Source organism: Microcebus murinus, chromosome 16 (assembly GCF_040939455.1).
Source record: "Microcebus murinus isolate Inina chromosome 16, M.murinus_Inina_mat1.0, whole genome shotgun sequence".
Classification (NCBI taxonomy): Eukaryota; Metazoa; Chordata; class Mammalia; order Primates; family Cheirogaleidae; genus Microcebus; species Microcebus murinus.
In genome coordinates, this window is record NC_134119.1 from 52674985 (window position 1) to 52694496 (window position 19512).

The 19512-nt window shown below is 40.5% G+C and overlaps 1 protein-coding gene across 4 annotated transcripts in view; it reads right to left on the minus strand.

The window, feature by feature from the left end:
• Positions 1-19512, minus strand: part of TBC1D14 (TBC1 domain family member 14) — a 126094-nt gene that overhangs the window by 49521 nt on the left and 57061 nt on the right. For 3 of the 4 annotated variants that reach the window (XM_075992939.1, XM_075992940.1, XM_075992938.1), the window contains one exon: positions 16779-16899. The exons of the other annotated variant lie outside the window; for it this stretch is intronic. In XM_075992939.1, the coding sequence (XP_075849054.1) occupies positions 16779-16899 (121 nt within the window). The remainder of the gene's footprint in view (positions 1-16778; positions 16900-19512) is intronic. 4 annotated transcript variants of the gene reach the window in all.

A 19512-nucleotide genomic window follows, 5' to 3' on the forward strand; every position in this document is an offset into this window, starting at 1 on the left:
ATGCTTGTTTTTGTGCCATATGTTTTTCACAAGGATGTGCATCAGGATATGTTATGTGCACTTTTGTTGCCAACCAACACCACGGCTGCAGAACTATTCAAGTCTCTGAATGATTACATATCAGGAAAACTGAATTGGTCATTTTGTGTCGGTATATGCACAGATGCAGTGGCTGCCATGACTGGACAGCTTTCTGGTGTCACTACTCGGGTCAAGAAGGTTGCTTCTGAACGTGAGTCTACGCACTGTGTTATCCATAGAGAAATGCAAGTCTACACACTGTGTTATTCATAGAGAAATGCCGGCTAGCTGAAAAATGTCACCTGAACTAAACAACATTTTGCACGATGTGATTAAAATTATCAATCACATTAAAGTATGTGCCCTTAACTCACGTCTGTTCGCACAGCTCTGCGAGGAGACGGACATAACAGACATAGAGCATACACGTCTTCTCTTATACATGTTAAGTGAGATGGCTTTCTAAAGGTAGATCACTGGCCAGAGTTTCTGAGTTACAAGTGCTGCTGCAGAGATTTCTTTTAGAAAAACAGTCACCACTGCCAGCACATTTCAGTGACACAGAATGGGTTGCAAAACTTGCTTACTTGTGTAACATATTCAACCTGCTCAATGAACTCAATCTGTCACTTCAGGGGAAAACGACAACTGTGTTCAAGTCAGCAGATAAAGTGGCTGCATTCAAAGCCAAACTGGAATTATGGGGGTTATGAGTGAAAATTAGGATTTTTGACATGTTGCTAACATTAGAGATTTTGAAAGAGACTGAGCCAGGGCCTTCTTTCTCCCAGCTGATACATGATCACCTGTCTCAGCTTTCAAAAGAGTTTGAGCATTACTTGCCAACCACAAAAGACTCCCAAACTGGGAAGGAATGGATCTGTGACCCATTTATTAATAAGCCAGGTGAATCAACTTTGTCCTTGCTATAAAAGGATCAACTGCTTAAAATCACAAATAATGGTGGTCTCAAAAAGTATGTTTGAGACAACTTCAAATCTTCATACATTCTGGATTAAAGTGAAGGCAGAATATCCCGAGATTGCTGCAAAAGCACTGAAAAGCCTCCTTCCATTTCCAATACTCTATCTTTGTGAAGCAGGGTTTTCTTCAGTGACAGAAACCAAATAAGATTACAGAGTAGACTGGGACATAAGCAACACACTTTGGGTGTCACTGTCTCTCATCACCCCCAGATGGGACTGTCTAGATGTAGGAAAATAAGCTTAGGGCTTCCTGATTCTGCATTATGGTGAGTTGTATAATTATTTCCTTATATATTACAATGTAATAATAATGGAAATTAAGTGCACAATAAATGTAATGCACTTCAATCATCCCAAAACCACCCACTCCTTCCCACCCCCAAGTCCATGGAAAAATTGTCTTCCATGAAACCAGCCCCTGGTGCCAAAAAGGTTGCCCTAATTGATCCATTCATTCATGTTATTTTTAAAATTAACATACAGTTAGTTTTGTGCATATAGTTCTAAGACTTTTGACATGTCTCATAGCCACGACAATCAAGATCCGAGACAGTTCTATCATCCCCCAAACCTCCTTTATGCTATCCCTTGGTAGTCACACCCCATCCCACCCCAGGCACTACAGATCCATCACTATAACTTCATCTTTTCAAGTATCTAATATGGATAGAATCACAGCAGACAACTTTTTGAGACTGGCTTTATGCTCTCAGGTAATATCTCTGATGATGTGTTGGTATGTTAGGTATGTTTTATTACTGAGTAATAGTATGGATATATCACCATTTATTTATTCATTGAAGGACATCTGGGTTGTTTCTTGTTTTGTTTTGTTTGCTTTGCTCAGACTTTGCAGGGATGAAGTTTCCATTTCTTTTCTTTTCTTTTTTTTTTTTTTTTTTTTGAGGCAGAGTCTCACTCTGTTGCCTGGGCTAGAGTGCAGCCTAGCTCACAGCAACCTCAAACTCCCGGGTTCAAGTGATACTTCAGCCTCCCGAGTAGCTGGGACTACAGGCATGCGCCACCATGCCTGGCTCATTTTTTCTATATATTTTTAGTTGGCCAATTAATTTCTTTCTATTTATAGTAGAGATGGAGTTTCACTCTTGCTCAGGCTGGTTTCGAACTCCTGACCTTGAGCAATCCTCCTGCCTCAGCCTCCCAGAGTGCCAGGATTACAGGTGTGAGCCACGGCACCCAGCCTCCATTTCTTAACAACCATGAATAGAGCTGCTATAAACGTGTACAGATTTTTGTGCAAACATAAGTTTTCATTTCTCTGTGGTAAGTAAGAGTGCAATTGCTAGGCTAATTGTAAATACATGTTTCATGCTATAAGAAACATCCAAACTGTTTTTTCCAGTGTGGCTGTACCATTTTGCATCCCTACCAGCAATACACTAGCTAGAATGTCCAATATGTTGAACAGGAAAGTTAAGAGTGGACATCCTTGCCTTGTTTTCAATGTTGGGGAATGGCATTCAGTCTTTCTCCATTAAGTATGGTGTTTGACGTAGCTATTTTTTATAGATTCCCTTTATCAGGCTGAGGAAGTTCTCTTTTTGCTGTGAGTTTTTAATAAGAAATGAACACTGAATTTTGTCAAATGCTTTTTCTGCACCAATATGACCAAGTGGTTTTCTTCAGTGGATTACACTGATTCATTTTCAAATGCTGAACCAGACTTGCATTCCCTGATAAGTGTCACTTAGTTATGTGTATTGCTTTTTTTGTATGCACTTGTTGGATTCAATTTGCCAATATTGTATTGAGGATTTTATGTGTGTCTTCATAAGGAATACTCACTTATAGTTTGGGGGTTTTGGGTACTGTATTTGTCTGGTTTGGTATCAGGGTAATACTGGCCTCAGAAAATGAGTCAGGTTACTCTCCCCTTTTCTAAAATTGGTGTTATTTTTCTTTAAATGTTCAATAGAATTCATCAGTGAAACCATGTGGGCCTAGAGATATCTTTTTTGGGAGGTTTTTAACTATAACTTCTATTTCTTTTAATAATTACAGGATGATTCAGGTTTTCTATTTCATCTGACGTTTTTGTTTGTTTGTTTGTTTGTTTGTTTGTTTGTTTGTTTTTGAGACAGAGTTTCACTCTCTTGCTTGGGCTACAGTGCTGTGGCATCAGACTAGCTCACAGCAACCTCAAACTCCTGGGCTCAAACAATCCTCTTGCCTCAGCCTCCTGGGTAGCGGGGACTACAAGCCCATGCCACCCTGCCCAAATAATTTTTTTTTCTTTTCTTTTTTTTTTTTTTTGAGACAGAGTCTCACTTCGTTGCCCAGGCTAGAGTGAGTGCCATGGCGTCAGCCTAGCTCACAGCAACCTCAAACTCCTGGGCTCAGGCGATCCTCCTGTCTCAGCCTCCCGAGTAGCTGGGACTACAGGCATGTGCCACCATGCCCAGCTAATTTTTGGTATGTATATTTTTAGTTGTCCAATTAATTTCTTTCTATTTTTAGTAGAGATGGGGTCTTGCTCAGGCTGGTTTTGAACTCCTGACCTCGAGCAATCCACCTGCCTTGGCCTCCCAGAGTCCTAGAATTTTTTTTCTTTTAGTAGAGACGGGATCTTGCTCTTGCTCAGGCTTGTCTCGAACTCCTGAGCTCAAGGAATCCTCCTGCCTTGGTCTCCCAGAGTGCTAGGATTACAGGCATGAGCCACCACGCCCAGCCTCAGATGAGTTTTAGTGATTTGTAATTTTTAAGGAAATGGACCATTTCATCTAAGTTATCAAATTTATGTACAGAGAATTATTCATAATATTCTCTTATTATCTTTTTATCTCTACGGCATCTATACTGGTACCCCTTTCGTCATTCCTTTATTTAACAGACAGGGTCTCACTCTGTCACCCAGGCTGGAATGCAGTGGTGTGATCACAGCTCACCACAGCCTCTAACTCCAGTACCCAAGGGATCCTCCTACCTCAGCCTCCCAAGTAGCTAGGACTACAGGTGCCTGCCAGCACACCTGGCTAATCTTTAAAATTTTTTGTAGAGATGGGGTCTTGCCACATTGCCCAGGATGGTCTCAAGCTCCTGGCCTCAAGCAATCCTCCCACCTCAGCCCCTCAAAGTGCTGAGATTACAGGTGTGAGCCACCATAACTGGCCTCATTTCTTTTATTAATACTTTGGTTCTCCTCTCTTTTTCTTCATTGGTTTTGCTAAAGTTTTTTTTTTTTTTTTTTTTTTGAGACAGAGTCTCACTTTGTTGCCCAGGCTAGAGTGAGTGCCATGGCGTCAGCCTAGCTCACAGCAACCTCAAACTCCTGGGCTCGAGCAATCCTTCTGCCTCAGCCTCCCAAGTAGCTGGGACTACAGGCATGTGCCACCATGCCCGGCTAATTTTTTTTTTCTATATATATTAGTTGGCCAATTAATTTCTTTCTACTTATAGTAGAGACGGGGTCTCACTCAGGCTGGTTTCGAACTCCTGACCTTGAGCAATCCGCCCGCCTCAGCCTCCCAGAGTGCTAGGATTACAGGCGTGAGCCACCGCGCCCGGCTTAAAGTTTTGATTAATTCCATTAGTCATTTCAAAGAATCAGCTTTTGGTTTCACTATCATTCTTCTGTTTTTAATTTCATTGATTTCTGTTCTTATGTTTATTATTTGCTTCCTCTTGTTTGCCTTGATTTCCTCCTTTTATAGTTTCTTAAGCTATAAACTTAGATTATTGATTTGAGATCTTATTTTTTAAATATGAGCATTTTAGTGCTATAAATTTCCCTCTGAGTACTGCATCCTATAAATTTTGATATGTTGTGTTTTCGTTCACTTCAAAATATTTTCTAATTTTCCTTGTGACTTGATTGACCTATGATTAATTTAGAAATATTCTACTCGTGTAACTTCCAAGCCTTTAGAAATTTTTTCCCATTTATTTGTATATATTCATGGAATACAAGTGCAATTTTGTTACACTGATTATATTGCATTGTGGTGATGTCAGGCCCTTCACTGAAGCAACACGCACTGTACCCACCAAGCAACCTGCCAACATTCACCCTGCTCCCACTCCCCAACCGCTCCAAGTCTCCACTGTCCATCATTCCACACTGCTTCCATGTGTACACATTATTTACCTCCCACTTGTAAATGAGAACACGCAGTATTTGTATTAAGTTGTTTCACTTAAGATCATGGCCTCCAGTTCCATCCCTGTTACTGCAAGACATGATTTCATTCTTTTTTTATAGCTGAATGGTATTCCAATTATGTATATGCAACACATTTGCTTTATCCAATCCTCCACTGATTGACAGTTAGGGTGATTTCATATCTTCGCTATTGTGAATAGTGCTGCAATAAACATACATGTATGGGTTATCTTTTTTTTTTTTTTTTTTTTTTTTTTTGAGACAGAGTCTCGCTTTGTTGCCCAGGCTAGAGTGAGTGCCGTGGCGTCAGCCTAGCTCACAGCAACCTCAAACTCCTGGGCTCAAGCGATCCTTCTGCCTCAGCCTCCCGAGTAGCTGGGACTACAGGCATGCGCCACCACGCCCGGCTAATTTTTTTTTTTTATATATATATCAGTTGGCCAATTAATTTCTTTCTATTTATAGTAGAGATGGGGTCTTGCTCTTGCTCAGGCTGGTTTTGAACTCCTGACCTCGAGCAATCCGCCCGCCTTGGCCTCCCAAGAGCTGGGATTACAGGCGTGAGCCACCGCACCCAGCCTGGGTTATCTTTTTGATATAATATTTCTTTTTCTTTGGGTAGATACCCAGATGTGGGATTCTGGACCATATGGTAGTTCTATTTTTAGAACTTTGAGAAAACTCCAAACTGTTTTCCATAGAGGTTATGCTAATTTACATTCCCACCAACAGTGTACGAAAGTTCTTCATCCTAACCAACATCTGTTATTTTTTTCTTTTTAATAATAGTCATTCGGGTTGGTATAAGATGATCTTTCACTGTGGTTTTAATTTACATTTCTCTGATGATTAGTGATGTTGAACATTTTTTCATATGCATATTGACCATTTGTTTGTCTTCTTTTGAAAAATGTCTATTTCTGTCCTAAGCCCACTTTTTAATGAGGTTGTTTTGTTGTTGTTGTTAGAGTTCCTTATAAATTCTGGGTATCAGTCCCCTGTTGGATGTATAGTTTGCAAAATAATTTTTCCCATTCTGCAGGCTATCTGTTCATTCTCTTGATTATTTCTTCTGCTATGCATAAGTTTGGTCCAATTTGTTTGTTTTCGACATCCATGCTTTTGAGTTCTTGAATTCTTTGCCTAGATCAATGTCCAGAGAAGTTTTCTCTAGGTTTTCTTCTAGTATTTGTATGTTTTCAGGTCTTACATTCAAGTCTTTAGTCCATGTTGAGTTGATATTTGTATATGGTGAAAGATGGGGTAAAAATGTTCTTGTTATCTTTCTGTCACTGCTTTCTAGTCTAGTATCACTATGGTCAGCCTATATGTTGTATAATTTTAATGAAAAAATTTAAGTTTCTTTTATTATATATCCCAGAATATGGTCTATTTTCGTGAATGTTCTGTGTACACTTAAAAAGATGTGCACTCTGCTATTGTTGAGTGTTCTAAAATGTCCAGTAGGTCATACTGCTTTGACGGTCTTGCTCACTTCTATGTCCTGGCTGATTCTGCCTGCATTCTTATCAATTCCCATCTAACAAGGAACGCTGATGCTCCAATTACAAATGTGCACTCGTCCATTTGTTTCAGATCTGACAGTTTTAGTTTCATGTATTTTGCAGCTCTGTTATTAGGTACATATACATTTATAATTGTTATATCTTAATTATTAGGTAATATCCTTCATTTTCTCTGGTAATTTTATTTGTTCTGAAGTCTGTTTTTTATAATATTAATAGGCTCACTCCATTTGTAATTAGTGTTTTCATGGTATTAATATATCTTTTTCCAGCTTTTCACTTTAACCTACATATTTTGTATTTGAAATGAGTTCCTTAGAGACAGCATATGTGTAGTTGGATCTATTTTTTTATACATTCTGACAATCTGTCACAATTGAATACTGAGATATGCCATTGGTATGTTCATATCATTTACATTTAATGTATTAATAATTATTATATGTTTGAATTTAAGTCTACCATCTTATTTTTAGTCTCTTTTCTCTTCCTCTATTTCCTCACTCCTGTTTTGATTCAGGTTTTTGAATTGATTTTATCAGAATTCCATTTTATCTATTGTGTTTTTCACCATCTCTTTGTATAGTTTAGTGGTTGGGCTAGGGATTAGAACAGACATATTTAACTTTTCATAATCTAATTAGAATCAACATTTTACCACTTCAAGTGAATATAGAAACTTTATCACCATATTCCCTCTCCCTTTATATTTTAGTTGTCTTATATATAATATTTACATACACTGAAAACCCCAAACATCGTAATTTTTACAGCCAAACATATTTTCAAAGAACACACTGAGAGAAGAAGTCTACTATATTTATCCCGATATTTACCATTTCTGTTCCTCTTCTCTCCTGATATTTCAAGTTTCCTTTTATCTGACCCTTCTATCTGAACAAATTCCTTTCACAATTCTTTTACAGAAGGTCTACTGGCAACAAATTCTTAAGTTTTCCTTCATCTGAGAATATCTTTATTTCACCTTCATTCCTGAAGGGTATTTTTTTCTGGATACAGACAGAATTCAGGGTTGACAGTTCTCTTCTTTCAGTACTCTAAAAATGTTATTTCACTTCCTTCTGGCCTCCATGGTTTCTTATGGGAAATTCACAATCATTCAAATTTTTGTTCACCAATAAGTAATGCATTGTTCTTTTCTGGCTGCTTGTAAGATTTTTTTCTTCTTCTTTATTTTCAGCAATTTGGTTATCATGTGTGTAGACATGGACTTCTTAGGGTCTACCCTGTTTGGGGGCCATTGAGTTTCTTAAATCTGTAGGTTTATGTTTTTTGCCAAATTTGGGACATATTCAGCTACTATTTATTCCAATAACTTTTCTGCATCACATCTTTCTCCTCTCCTTCTGACAATGACACAAATGTTAGACTTTTTATAACTGTCCCATGTGCTCCTAAAGCTCTGTTCACTTTTTTTACTTTTTTCTCTGTATTGTTTGGATTGGATAATTTCTATTGATCAATCTTCACTCACTTTTTTGTCTATCATTTCCATTCTGCTATTGAGCCTGTCCAGTTAGTTTTAGTTACTATGTTTTTCAGTTATAAAATTTCCATTTAGTTCTTCTTACATTTTCTATTTCTTTACTGATAGTTCTATCTTCCCATCTCAGGAGGATTCCCCGTTACTTATTGGAGCATTTTTATAATGCCAGCTTTAAATTCTTTGCTGGATAATTCCAACATCTGTGTTATCTTGGCATTGGTGTCTGTTGGTTATCAAAAGACAATCCTAATTAATTCTTTTGTGCTGCATTCCTGATATTTTGAATACTGTGTTAAGAGATTCTGGATCTTGTCTAAACCCTTGGGAGAGAATGTTGACATTTTTATCTTGGTAAACTGACCCAGCTGGATTCCAGACACAAGCCTCAACCAGCCTTCTGTTGAGTTGTAGCCCCCACGTCATCTGAGTTTTCCAAGCCATTGTAGCAGTAATACTTTCTGAATCTATCCCACCTGGGCACCACCCAGTGGCCAGTCTGGGGTTTGCATGGTAGTCTATCCCAAAGTTTAGTTCTCAGTCTACATATGCTATTTAGGGTCAGATCCATGAATCCACCCACAACTTGGTGAGAAGTCCAGGAGTTCATAAATAACCTTAAAGGGTCACTCTCCTAAAACCCTTCTCTCTGTAATCCCCCCAGCACTTTCTAGTTCCCTGTCTCTCCTTCCCTGGTTCTCTAGCCATATACTTACTTCCCACAACTGTGTCCACATTAGGGACAAGAGGTAGGAGGAGACAGACAATAAAGCATCAGGGGTTTGACCCACCTTCTTAGGAACAAAAGCTCTTCTAGTCAGTAACCCTTCCTAGTGTTCCTGCCATAAGGATGCCTGAGGGCTAGAGTACAAGAGAACAGAGAAAAAAATAAAAATTTTAAAAACTGGATTTCTGCACTCTCTCTGAGTATTAGAGACCCACTCCTCAAACCAGAACTAGAGAGCTCCACCTGGTATTCTCTCTGTCCATATTAGCACCCATTTCTGGGTTTTAGGCTGCCTGAGTTCAGATTGAAGAATATCAGAGGGGAAGAAAGCCGGTAAGCTTAGTATCAATTCAGTGATACATCAAATTCTGGTCTTCTTCCCCAATCTACCTGCTACTATTTACTTTTCAGAATCCTTAAATAGCTGCTCCATGCATTCTGTCCAGGTTTTATGGCTGCATTCATTGGGAGAGACCGGGTGGAATATGTTCACTCCATCTTACCCAGAACTGGGACCCGCTCTATTTATTTTTGTAAGCTTGTTCAAACCCATTTTCAAAGGCATAAGGGATGATGAAAGTGAAAGTAGTTTTCTTATTGTTTTAGAATTTGCCTGTAGGTTGTAGCCAGTTACTTCCACTGACCACCAAGACCTATATCCTTTCTAAAATTCGTGATGGTTTGAGACTTTCTGAGTACCCCAGACTTCTCAGAGGTGAAGAGAATATCACTTTAAGCTATCCTGGATTTACCTTCTTCTGGGACTCTCTAAGATCTGAGAGCTGACTTGAAATTCCAGAAGGCCATCCAAGACATTCCTGGTTATACAAACTCAAACACAGCAGGCCATGTACTTACCTTTGCTCATATGACAGTGTTTTATCCAGAACACTGTGATATCTACAAGCCCATCCTTTCCTGCACTATCGTTGCCACAATCAGTAACTGCCTCAGAGCAGAACATAAACTTTCTGCTTAACCTCATTTCCTGACAATAATATCAATTCCTGAAGCCTATGTACATAGTATTATGTCTAAAAATTCACAAACTCTGTTCTAAAGCATCCCCAAATGTTTTCTGCCCTGAGCCTCTGATATCTGCTCAAATTACAAAGCTTCATTTTGACTTTTTAAATTATTTTTTTTCAAAGCAAGAGCTAACTTTTGTGATTTTTAACTTAATTTTTTTAATTGGCAAATAATAATTATACATATCCCATGGGGTTCACAGTGATGTTTCTTTCTTTTTTTTTTTTTTTAAAGACAGAGTCTGGCTCTGTTGTCCAGGCTAGAGTGCCGTGGCATCAGCCTAGCTCATAGCAACCTCAAACTCCTGGGCTCAAGCAATCCTGCCTCAGCCTTCCAAGTAGCTGGGACTACAGGCATGTACAACCATGCCCAGCTAATTTTTTCTACATGTATTTTTAGTTGTCCAGATAATTTCTTTCTATTTTCAGTAGAGACAGGTCTCACTCTTGCTCAGGCTGGTCTCAAACTCCTGACCTCGAGCAATCCTCCTATCTTGGCCTCCCAGAGTGCTAGTATTACAGGCGTGAGCCACTGCACCTGGCCCATAGTGATGTTTTGACATGTAATGTATAGATCAGGGTAATTAGCATACCCATAATCTCAAACATTTATCTTTTCTTTGTACTTGGAACATTCAATATCCTCCTCCTAGCTAATTGAAAGTATATATTATTGTTAACTATAGTCATCCTACAGTGGTATAGAACTCCTATCTATCTGTACATTTGTATCCTTAGTCTTTTTTTTTTTTTTTTTGAGACAGAGTCTCACTTTGTTGTCCAGGCTAGAGTGAGTGCCGTGGAGTCAGCCTAGCTCACAGCAACCTCAAACTCCTGGGCTCAAGCGATCCTCCTGCCTCAGCCTCCCGAGTAGCTGGGACTACAGGCATGCGCCACCATGCCCGGCTAATTTTTTATATATATATCAGTTGGCCAATTAATTTCTTTCTATTTATAGTAGAGACGGGGTCTCGCTCTTGCTCAGGCTGGTTTTGAACTCCTGACCTTGAGCAATCCGCCCGCCTCGGCCTCCCAAGAGCTAGGATTACAGGCGTGAGCCACAGCGCCCGGCCTGTATCCTTAGTCTTTTAAAGGTCTTTTAGGCTGGGCAATGGTGGCTCACACTTGTAATCCCAGCACTTTGGATGGCCAAGACAGGAGGATCGCTTAAGGCCAGGCATTCAAGATGTGCCTGGACAACAAACCAAGACCCTCATTTCTATTAAAAAAAAAAAAAAAAAATTAAAAATCAAAGGTTTTTGGGAGGCCGAGGCGGGCGGATGGCTCAAGGTCAGGAGTTCGAAACCAGCCTGAGCGAGACCCCGTCTCTACCAAAAATAGAAATAAATTAATTGACCAACTAAAAATATATATACAAAAAATTAGCCGGGCATGGTGGCGCATGTCTGTAGTTCCAGCTACTCGGGAGGCTGAGGCAGTAGGATCGCTGAGCCCTGGAGATTGAGGTTGCTGTGAGCCAGGCTGACGCCACGGCACTCACTCTAGCCTGGGCAACAAAGTGAGACTCTGTCTCAAAAAAAAAAAAAAAAAAAAAAAAAAATCAAAGGTTTTTTGGGCAGCTGGATGCCTGGCATGGAGTTCAGGGAGTAAGTCTAGTTTGAAAACAAATGTGGGGGTTGTCAGTGCAGGCCTGACCTCTGAAGCCTCAAGTCTGGCTGAGATGCCCTAGAGGGGTATCTTCCTCTTCCCATGGAAAAGGAAGTACCCGAGAGCTACTCTAATGTTTAGAGGATTGGGAAGATGAGGACCCAGCAAAGGAAACTGAAAAGGAGGACAAAGGGGTGACCTGGAGTCAGGGTAAAGAAGCCTCTCAAGGAGCAGGGCAGAGGTCAGCTGAGGGAACACTGCTGACAGGTCAAGGAAGACAAGATCTGAGAATTGACCCTTGCTTTGGCAACTAGCAGTCACTTAAAAAATTTGAGTTCAGAGAAACATGTTAAGTGATACAAAACTTCTCTATGATTACTATACTTCTTCACAACATTTATCACAACTACAAGTAATTATCTGTAGAGTTATTTGTTTAAATCTCTCTTTCCTTGATCCATGGTAAAGTCTAACAAGGCAAGGACCAAATAAGTCTTGTCCTTCATTGTAATACTCAGTGGCTTAAATTTGTAGAGCAAATGAAAGGACTATGGAATCCAAGAAAGAAGGTTCCCCTTTATTCACAAGGCAAAGGCCTGCACTTCTGAGCTGGCATCACTACCCATGCCGGCCCAGCCAGAGCAGTCCACGCAGATCCAGCCACAGGAGGCGAGGCAGTGCTCTTCGGGTGAATTCTCCCTGTCTCTAGTCTCAAGACTTCCTCAGGCCGGGCACAGTAGCTCATGCCTATAATCCTAGCACTCTGGGAGACTGAGGCGGGAGGATCGTTTGAGCTTAGGGGTTTGAGAACAGCCTGAGCAAGAGCAAGACCCTGTCTCTACTAAAAATAGAAAGAAATTAGCTGGACAACTAAAAATATAAAGAAAAAATTACCTGGGCATGGTCACAAAAGCCTGTAGTCCCAGCTACTTGGGAGGCTGAGGCAGAAGGATCACTTGAGCCCAGAAGTTTGAGGTTGCTGTGAGCTAGGCTGACGCCACAGCACCCTAGCCCAGACAACAGATTAAGACTCTGTCTCAAAAAAAAAAAGACTTCTTCAGTTCAATAGCAGTTACTGGAATTTGTATTGCGGTATGGTTTGGGCCCTTTATTTAATCTACTGTGGCCAAAAAATGGCTGTTTTCCTCCCAATATCCAACATTCCCTTCTTGCATAGCAATGGTTCTTAAATTCTAGCATACATTAGAATTACCTATAGCATTTGTTGGGCCCCACCCCCAAGAATTTGTTTCAGTGTATCTGGGATGAGGCCTGAGAACTAGTATTTCTAACAAATGCCCAGTAATGACAATTGTGACTAGTCTGGGGACCACACTTTGGGAGCTACTGCTTTAGTGTTATAATCCTAACCTTGGTCATCTTTGTTTCTCCTATTAAGAAAATCTCTTTCAGATAATAATTTAAGTTGATAGAAAATATAACAACTTTCAAAATGTTTATGAAATTTGAAAAGATAACTGAAAGTAACAATTCAATATTTAAAAAAAAAAAAATAGTAGTATATAAAGCCCAAGCCAAGAGAATGTGGCCTATTAAAATAAAGTCAGATGTGCCGTAGATGCCCTGGGCAAACCACCTATAGAACCTATGCTGCAAATTGGGCCTATTAATTAACTACAAGTCATGACAGCCACTCTTTGAGCACTGACTCTGGTCCACCTGCTGTGCTAGACCCTGGGCAAAAAACATGTCACATATGTTATCTGTCAATTTATAACAATCCAGTGAGTAGATACCATAATGCCCATTTAGCAGAGGAAGAAACTAAGTAGTAGTAGTTGGCCCAAGTTCATATAGGTAAGAAGAAGTGAAGCTAGAAACCAAATTGAAACCTTCAAGACCAAAGCTGGTGGCCAGTGTACACGCCTGTCCCCCCAACACTGAGGCAGGTCAACCCAACTGCTCTTATGCTCCTGGGGCACAGCACAAGACCTGGCCTCAACACGGCACAGCGTTTACTAAAGAAGCAAAAGAAAGTATCTACTGAAGAGCTCAGGTCATTCTTTCATACTATGCTCCATTTCCTGTTGTTCAAGGGCGGCGTGTGATAGGAAAGAAATGATGACAACAGCAAACACTTTTATGGCACTCACTATGTGCACTATTAGTCTGAGCACATGATACATGTTCACTCGTTTAATACTCACCTCCTTGCAAGTAGGTATTACTGTTCTCCAAATTCTAGAGATGAGGAAAATGAGGCTCAGAAAGGTTAAATAACTTGCACAAAGTCACACAGCCAAATTGTGGCAGAGCTGAATACAAACCCAGGTAGCCTAACTCCAAATTCCATGTTCTTTTTTTTTTTTTTTTTTTTTTTTTTTTTGAGACAGAGTCTCACTTTGTTGTCCAGGCTAGAGTGAGTGCCGTGGCGTCAGCCTAGCTCACAGCAACCTCAAACTCCTGGGCTCGAGTGATCCTTCTGCCTCAGCCTCCCGAGTAGCTGGGACTACAGGCATGCGCCACCATGCCCGGCTAATTTTTTATATATATATATCAGCAGGCCAATTAATTTCTTTCTGTTTATAGTAGAGACGGGGTCTCGCTCTTGCTCAGGCTGGTTTTGAACTCCTGACCTTGAGCAATCCGCCCGCCTCGGCCTCCCAAGAGCTAGGATTACAGGCGTGAGCCACAGCGCCCGGCCAAATTCCATGTTCTTAAATCATCATATGAAGCTGTCCTCTCAATTAAAAAAAAAAAAAAAAAGTTCCAGAGAGAGAAGGAAAAGGAATTAGAATTTCCTAAATGCCTTTTCTATCCTTTAGCTCTAACTCGAGTTAATGTCACCATCTTGGACCACAAGTCTAACTTCACCCACCCTGTAAAGTGGGGGGCTGTGTTAGCTGACACCTATGACAGCAGCCACCTCAAGCCTGCTGCCCAGAGGCCTCCTGACAGTAGCAGGTCCCTGACCCTGAGTCCCTCCCAGACTATGCCTCCTTGGGGGGTGAGGTGGGAGAAATGAGAGATGAGAGGGCCAGAGACACAAAGCAGAAGCAAACAGGTCACAGGCAGGATTGTATAACTCATGCAGGTACAATTACATTCTTTATTATTGATGATTGAAGTCAGATGGTCCTCCTGTTCGAAGTATTGTGTTACCATATAATTAGCGGGCCTAGTCATTTCAGTTCACAGGAAAAAAAAAAAAACCTTTTAAGGTCAAGAACATAATATCCATGTTCACCTTAAAAAGAAAAACAAAGGGTACTAAAAAGATAAATAAATTCAAACATGATGCAAGTGATATGAAGTGCCACGGGAAAATCTGTTTAGCACAAATGATACTTTTTTAAAGTATAGATTTATTTAAAAATTTTATAATAGCTTGGCTACTTAGTTTCCTAAGAAATTTATAGCTGAGCTTTGCATACAGATTCATATTTTAATTGTATGCTATTTTAGTAAGCCTACACAATAAGTGACTCAAATTCAAAATGTAAGGATCTATAAAAATGAATTCCAACACTGATATACTTAGTGAGTTCCCTGGGTCCAGACAATTACCACAGAGAATGGTAGACAACATTCAAAACAAATTTAATTTACTGAGGCATGAAAAATGTAGTATGTGGAAACCCACCTTGTTGCCTAGGCCAGGAGCCCCAACACTGTGCCTTGCCTCACCACCGCACACAGCACCCCACATCTAACAGGTCATCAGCAAGTCTGTTTAGTACTCAGAGGGGCATCCTCTGCAACCCCACAATGACTACAGCAGCAATGGGCCAGACCCCATTTTCTCTTGCCTGGACTAGTCCAAGAGCCACACTCTTGCCAAGTGTATCTCATCACTCCTTACCTAAGTAAAACACTCAGGGGCTCTGCAAAGACTTCAGGGAGAGGCTCCCTGGGAAGACTCCAGGGAAGCACAGCACATAGGCCCTTGGGCTCAACCTCCTGGGCTCACACTGCACCCTGTCCTGCCAGCAGAAAGTGCCCTGGCACCCAACTGCCTGGGGCTGCATCCCAGCTCTGCCACTTACTAGCTGTGTGACCCTGCACAAGTCACTCAGCCTTTGTGTCTCAGTGCTTTGGTAAAGTGAGGATAATAGTATCTTCCTCAAAAGGTTGTTGTGAGTTTTAAATGAACTAGAAACACAAGTGCTGAATCATTTAAAACTAGCACACAGTAATCACTCAGTACATGATCCCCATAACAATCAATTCTCTGTTATACCTTTAAACTCAATTGTCTGTGCTGCCTTGCCAAGAAGGTCCAACCTACCTACTCATGCTCCTGTGGTGCTCCTTACAATACCTGCACTGGAATCATTTCCAGAAGGGTGCTCTTGGGCAGTGGTCCCCAACATTTTGGCACCAGGGACCAGTTTCATGGAAGACAATTTTTCCATGGACCAGGAATAGGGGAGTGGGGTGTCATTGGGAGGTGGTAAGGAGCTCAGGACTGGTACCAGGTCGTGGCCCAGGGGTTGGACACTGCAGCTCTTGGACATAGATGCTGTGTCCCTTCTCCAAAGCCAGGGCCAAACATGAGGCCTACCACTTAGCAGGTCCTCAAAAGTGTTTACTGAACAACTTTCAAAGAATATAAAATTGAGGTTGGAGGGGTAAGGCTGCTGGGGGATTATGTCACAGCACTGGGCAAACAGGAGACTGTCAGAATGCTGGGACTAGGAGGCGGTAACAGTCAGGGCTCCTAAGGCCACAGACTTGCTGCATCTGTGTAGGAGCCCCCACCTTACAAAGATAACACGTGCCTTCCATGGTTGGCATTGCTCCCACTGACAGGAACAAGGCAGCCCAGTGTGATGATATCATAGGCATAGCCTCACCCTCAACCCCATTCCACTCCCGCACCCCAAAAAGTAGGCAACTTCAGAGTAAGGGGGACGTATCTTAGCAGAGCCTGGGTGAATGGTGACCCTAGCCTTCCTGCTCAAAAGAAACATAGGAGAAAGCTTTAATATCAAACACAATTAATAAAAATTTGACAATAAACACATTTGCAACTACTGTTGAAAAAACTGATTAAATTTAATCAAGCTATAAATATCTAAAGCCTATCCTATGTGCATGTTACAAGCTGTAAGAAACGAAAAAGGTTAAATTCATCCACATTCTGAATACAGATTTAAATTTTAGGAAGTTGGCATGCAAATAATACAGAGTGTTTTCTGATTTCAAAGCCTCAATAATGGTCACTTTTGCAAGGTTCAGAAATATATGCTGTATACATATAACAGCACATTTCTGTGTTTTCATATCTTGTATACCTTTTGTATTTTCTTTGAATCTTTCTGAGCATTCTCTCGGAGTGGTACTTTTCCAAATAACTTCCATCCCAAGTCATTTTGTTTGTCAAGTCTTGCATTTTGTTTTCTAGCAAGCAAATTCCTACAGGAAGAAAATAAAAGGGTTAAGGAACTTCTGGGTATTTGAAGAAACACTAGGACAGCCGAATCACTCTAATAAAAACAAGTAAACTTTCTATAGAGAGGGACAATGTGATGAACCACATACTTTAATTCTTCAGACTTGATTTTCATATAGACACATAATTATGCAGCAGGAGAAATAAGCCAGAAATAAATGTTTTGTTATTCAACTGTTACATGTACAAATTCTACAACTGAGTATGGAAAAATATTATATCATAAAGCATATCAGAAAAAGTGAGCTTTGAAGTCAGACTAAATTGAAATGAAACCCTGGCTCAACCATTCACTAGCTGTGTGACTCTGAATCAGTATATTAACCACTCTAAGCCTTAGTTTCCTATGTTCCACAAGGTTGTTATACAAATTAAAATTTCAGGCACACAATCGGTATTTAAGAATAACAGCTGGCCAGGCGCGGTGGCTCACGCCTGTAATCCTAGCACTCTGGGAGGCCAAGGCGGGCGGATTGCTCGAGGTCAGGAGTTCGAAACCATCCTGAGCAAGAGTGAGACCCCATCTCTACTATAAATAGAAAGAAATTAATTGGCCAACTAATATATACACATAGAAAAAATTAGCTGGGCATGGTGGCACATGCCTGTAGTCCCAGCTGCTCGGGAGGCTGAAGTAGGAGGACTGCTTGAGCCCAGGAGTTTGGGGTTGCTGTGAGCAAGGCTGACGCCATGGCACTCACTCTAGCCTGGGCAACAACATGAGACTCTGTCTCAAAAAAAAAAAAAAAAAGAATAACAGCTGTAGGCCGGCCATGGTGGCGCACGCCTGTAATCCTAGCACTCTGAGAGGCCGAGGCAGGAGGATCGCTCAAGGTCAGGAGTTCAAAACCAGCCTGAGTGAGACCTCCCATCTCTACCAAAACTAGAAAGAAATTAACTAATCAACTAAAAATATATAAAAAAAATTAGCCGGGCATGGTGGCACATGCTTGTAGTCTCAGCTACTCGGGAGGCTGAGGCAGTAGGATGGCTTGAGCCCAGGACATTGAGGTTGCTGTGAGCTAGGCTGACACCACGGCACTCACTCTAGCCTGGGCAACAAAGTAAGACTCTGTCTCAAAAAAAAAGAAAAAAAAAAAAACCCAGCTGCTTTATTATTTAACTGCTAGTTTAAATTATCTACAAGGTAAATCTGTGTTATCTATTTAGACAGAGTATTCATATATTATACAAAGAAAGTCACTCATGAGATGGTCACAAGGTCTTCCCTCCCAAGAACATGTAAACAAAAGTTCCAAATAACACAAATAAATCCCAACTGGTAGTACAAAATAAACTCTGTTTTGGAATGCACTGCACTGATGCATTTATTAAAAACAAATGCTTTCCAGGGCTTACTAGAATACTATAAGATGAGCCTGCAGCATTCTGGTGTGCTAAAAAGTGCTCAAAGAAATATGAAGACATGTCAAATGGAAACAGTAGCCAGCCTGAAAGACTTGTACTGGCTATGTCTGGAACACTTTAATCATCAGAATAAATAATAAGAACTATGGATTATAACCCACTGAATAAAACAGAAATCCATGAGCCCATATAGATAAAAATAATTAAATATATAAATAAACGGCCAGGCGTGGTGGCTCACGCCTGTAATCCTAGCACTTTGGGAGGCCGAGGCGGGCGGATTGCTCAAGGTCAGGAGTTCGAAACCAGCCTGAGCAAGAGCAAGACCCCGTCTCTACCAAAAATAGAAATAAATTAATTGACCAACTGAAAATATATATACAAAAAATTAGCCGGGCATGGTGGCGCATGCCTGTAGTCCCAGCTACTCGGGAGGCTGAGGCAGTAGGATCGCTGAGCCCCGGAGATTGAGGTTGCCGTGAGCTAGGCTGACACCACGGCACTCACTCTAGCCTGGGCAACAAAGTGAGACTCTGCCTCAAAAAAAAAAAAAAAAAAAAAAATATATATATATATATATATAAATAAACGGACGAGGCTCTTAGAATGCTATCTAGTAAGTATGGAAGGACTAATAGAGTTAGCAAATGATCAAGTGGTAAAAGTTGGATGAACAATTGGATTTTTACATAGTTTAAAAGTATCTCTTACAAATTACTTATTAATTACAAAAGCAAAAATAGTTAATTTTGACTAGAGAAACCTGAGACATCACCTTAGCCAAGTGATCAAAGCTAACATCACCAATGTCAGGACAGACAGCACAGGACACCTGATATGACATTCAGAGAATAATACACCAGGTCAATGGCATTGGTTCCTCAAGAATATATCACCTGAATCTAATCATGAAGAAAAGCAGACACCCACAAACTGAGGGATAATCTATAAAATAATGAATCCTTTTACTCTTTAAAAATGTCAACAGTTTTAAAGACAAAGAAAGGTTGAGGAATTGTTCCTGATAAAGAGAAGACTAAAAAGACCTGACAATTAAATGCAATGCAAGGTCCTGTACCATCATCCTGGACCATGGAGAAATAAAAGGCTATAAAGATTATTGGGAAACTTGACAAAATTTGATTATGCACTGTGGATCTGAAAACAGCATTGGATTAATGTTAAATTTCCTGATTTTGATAACCGTA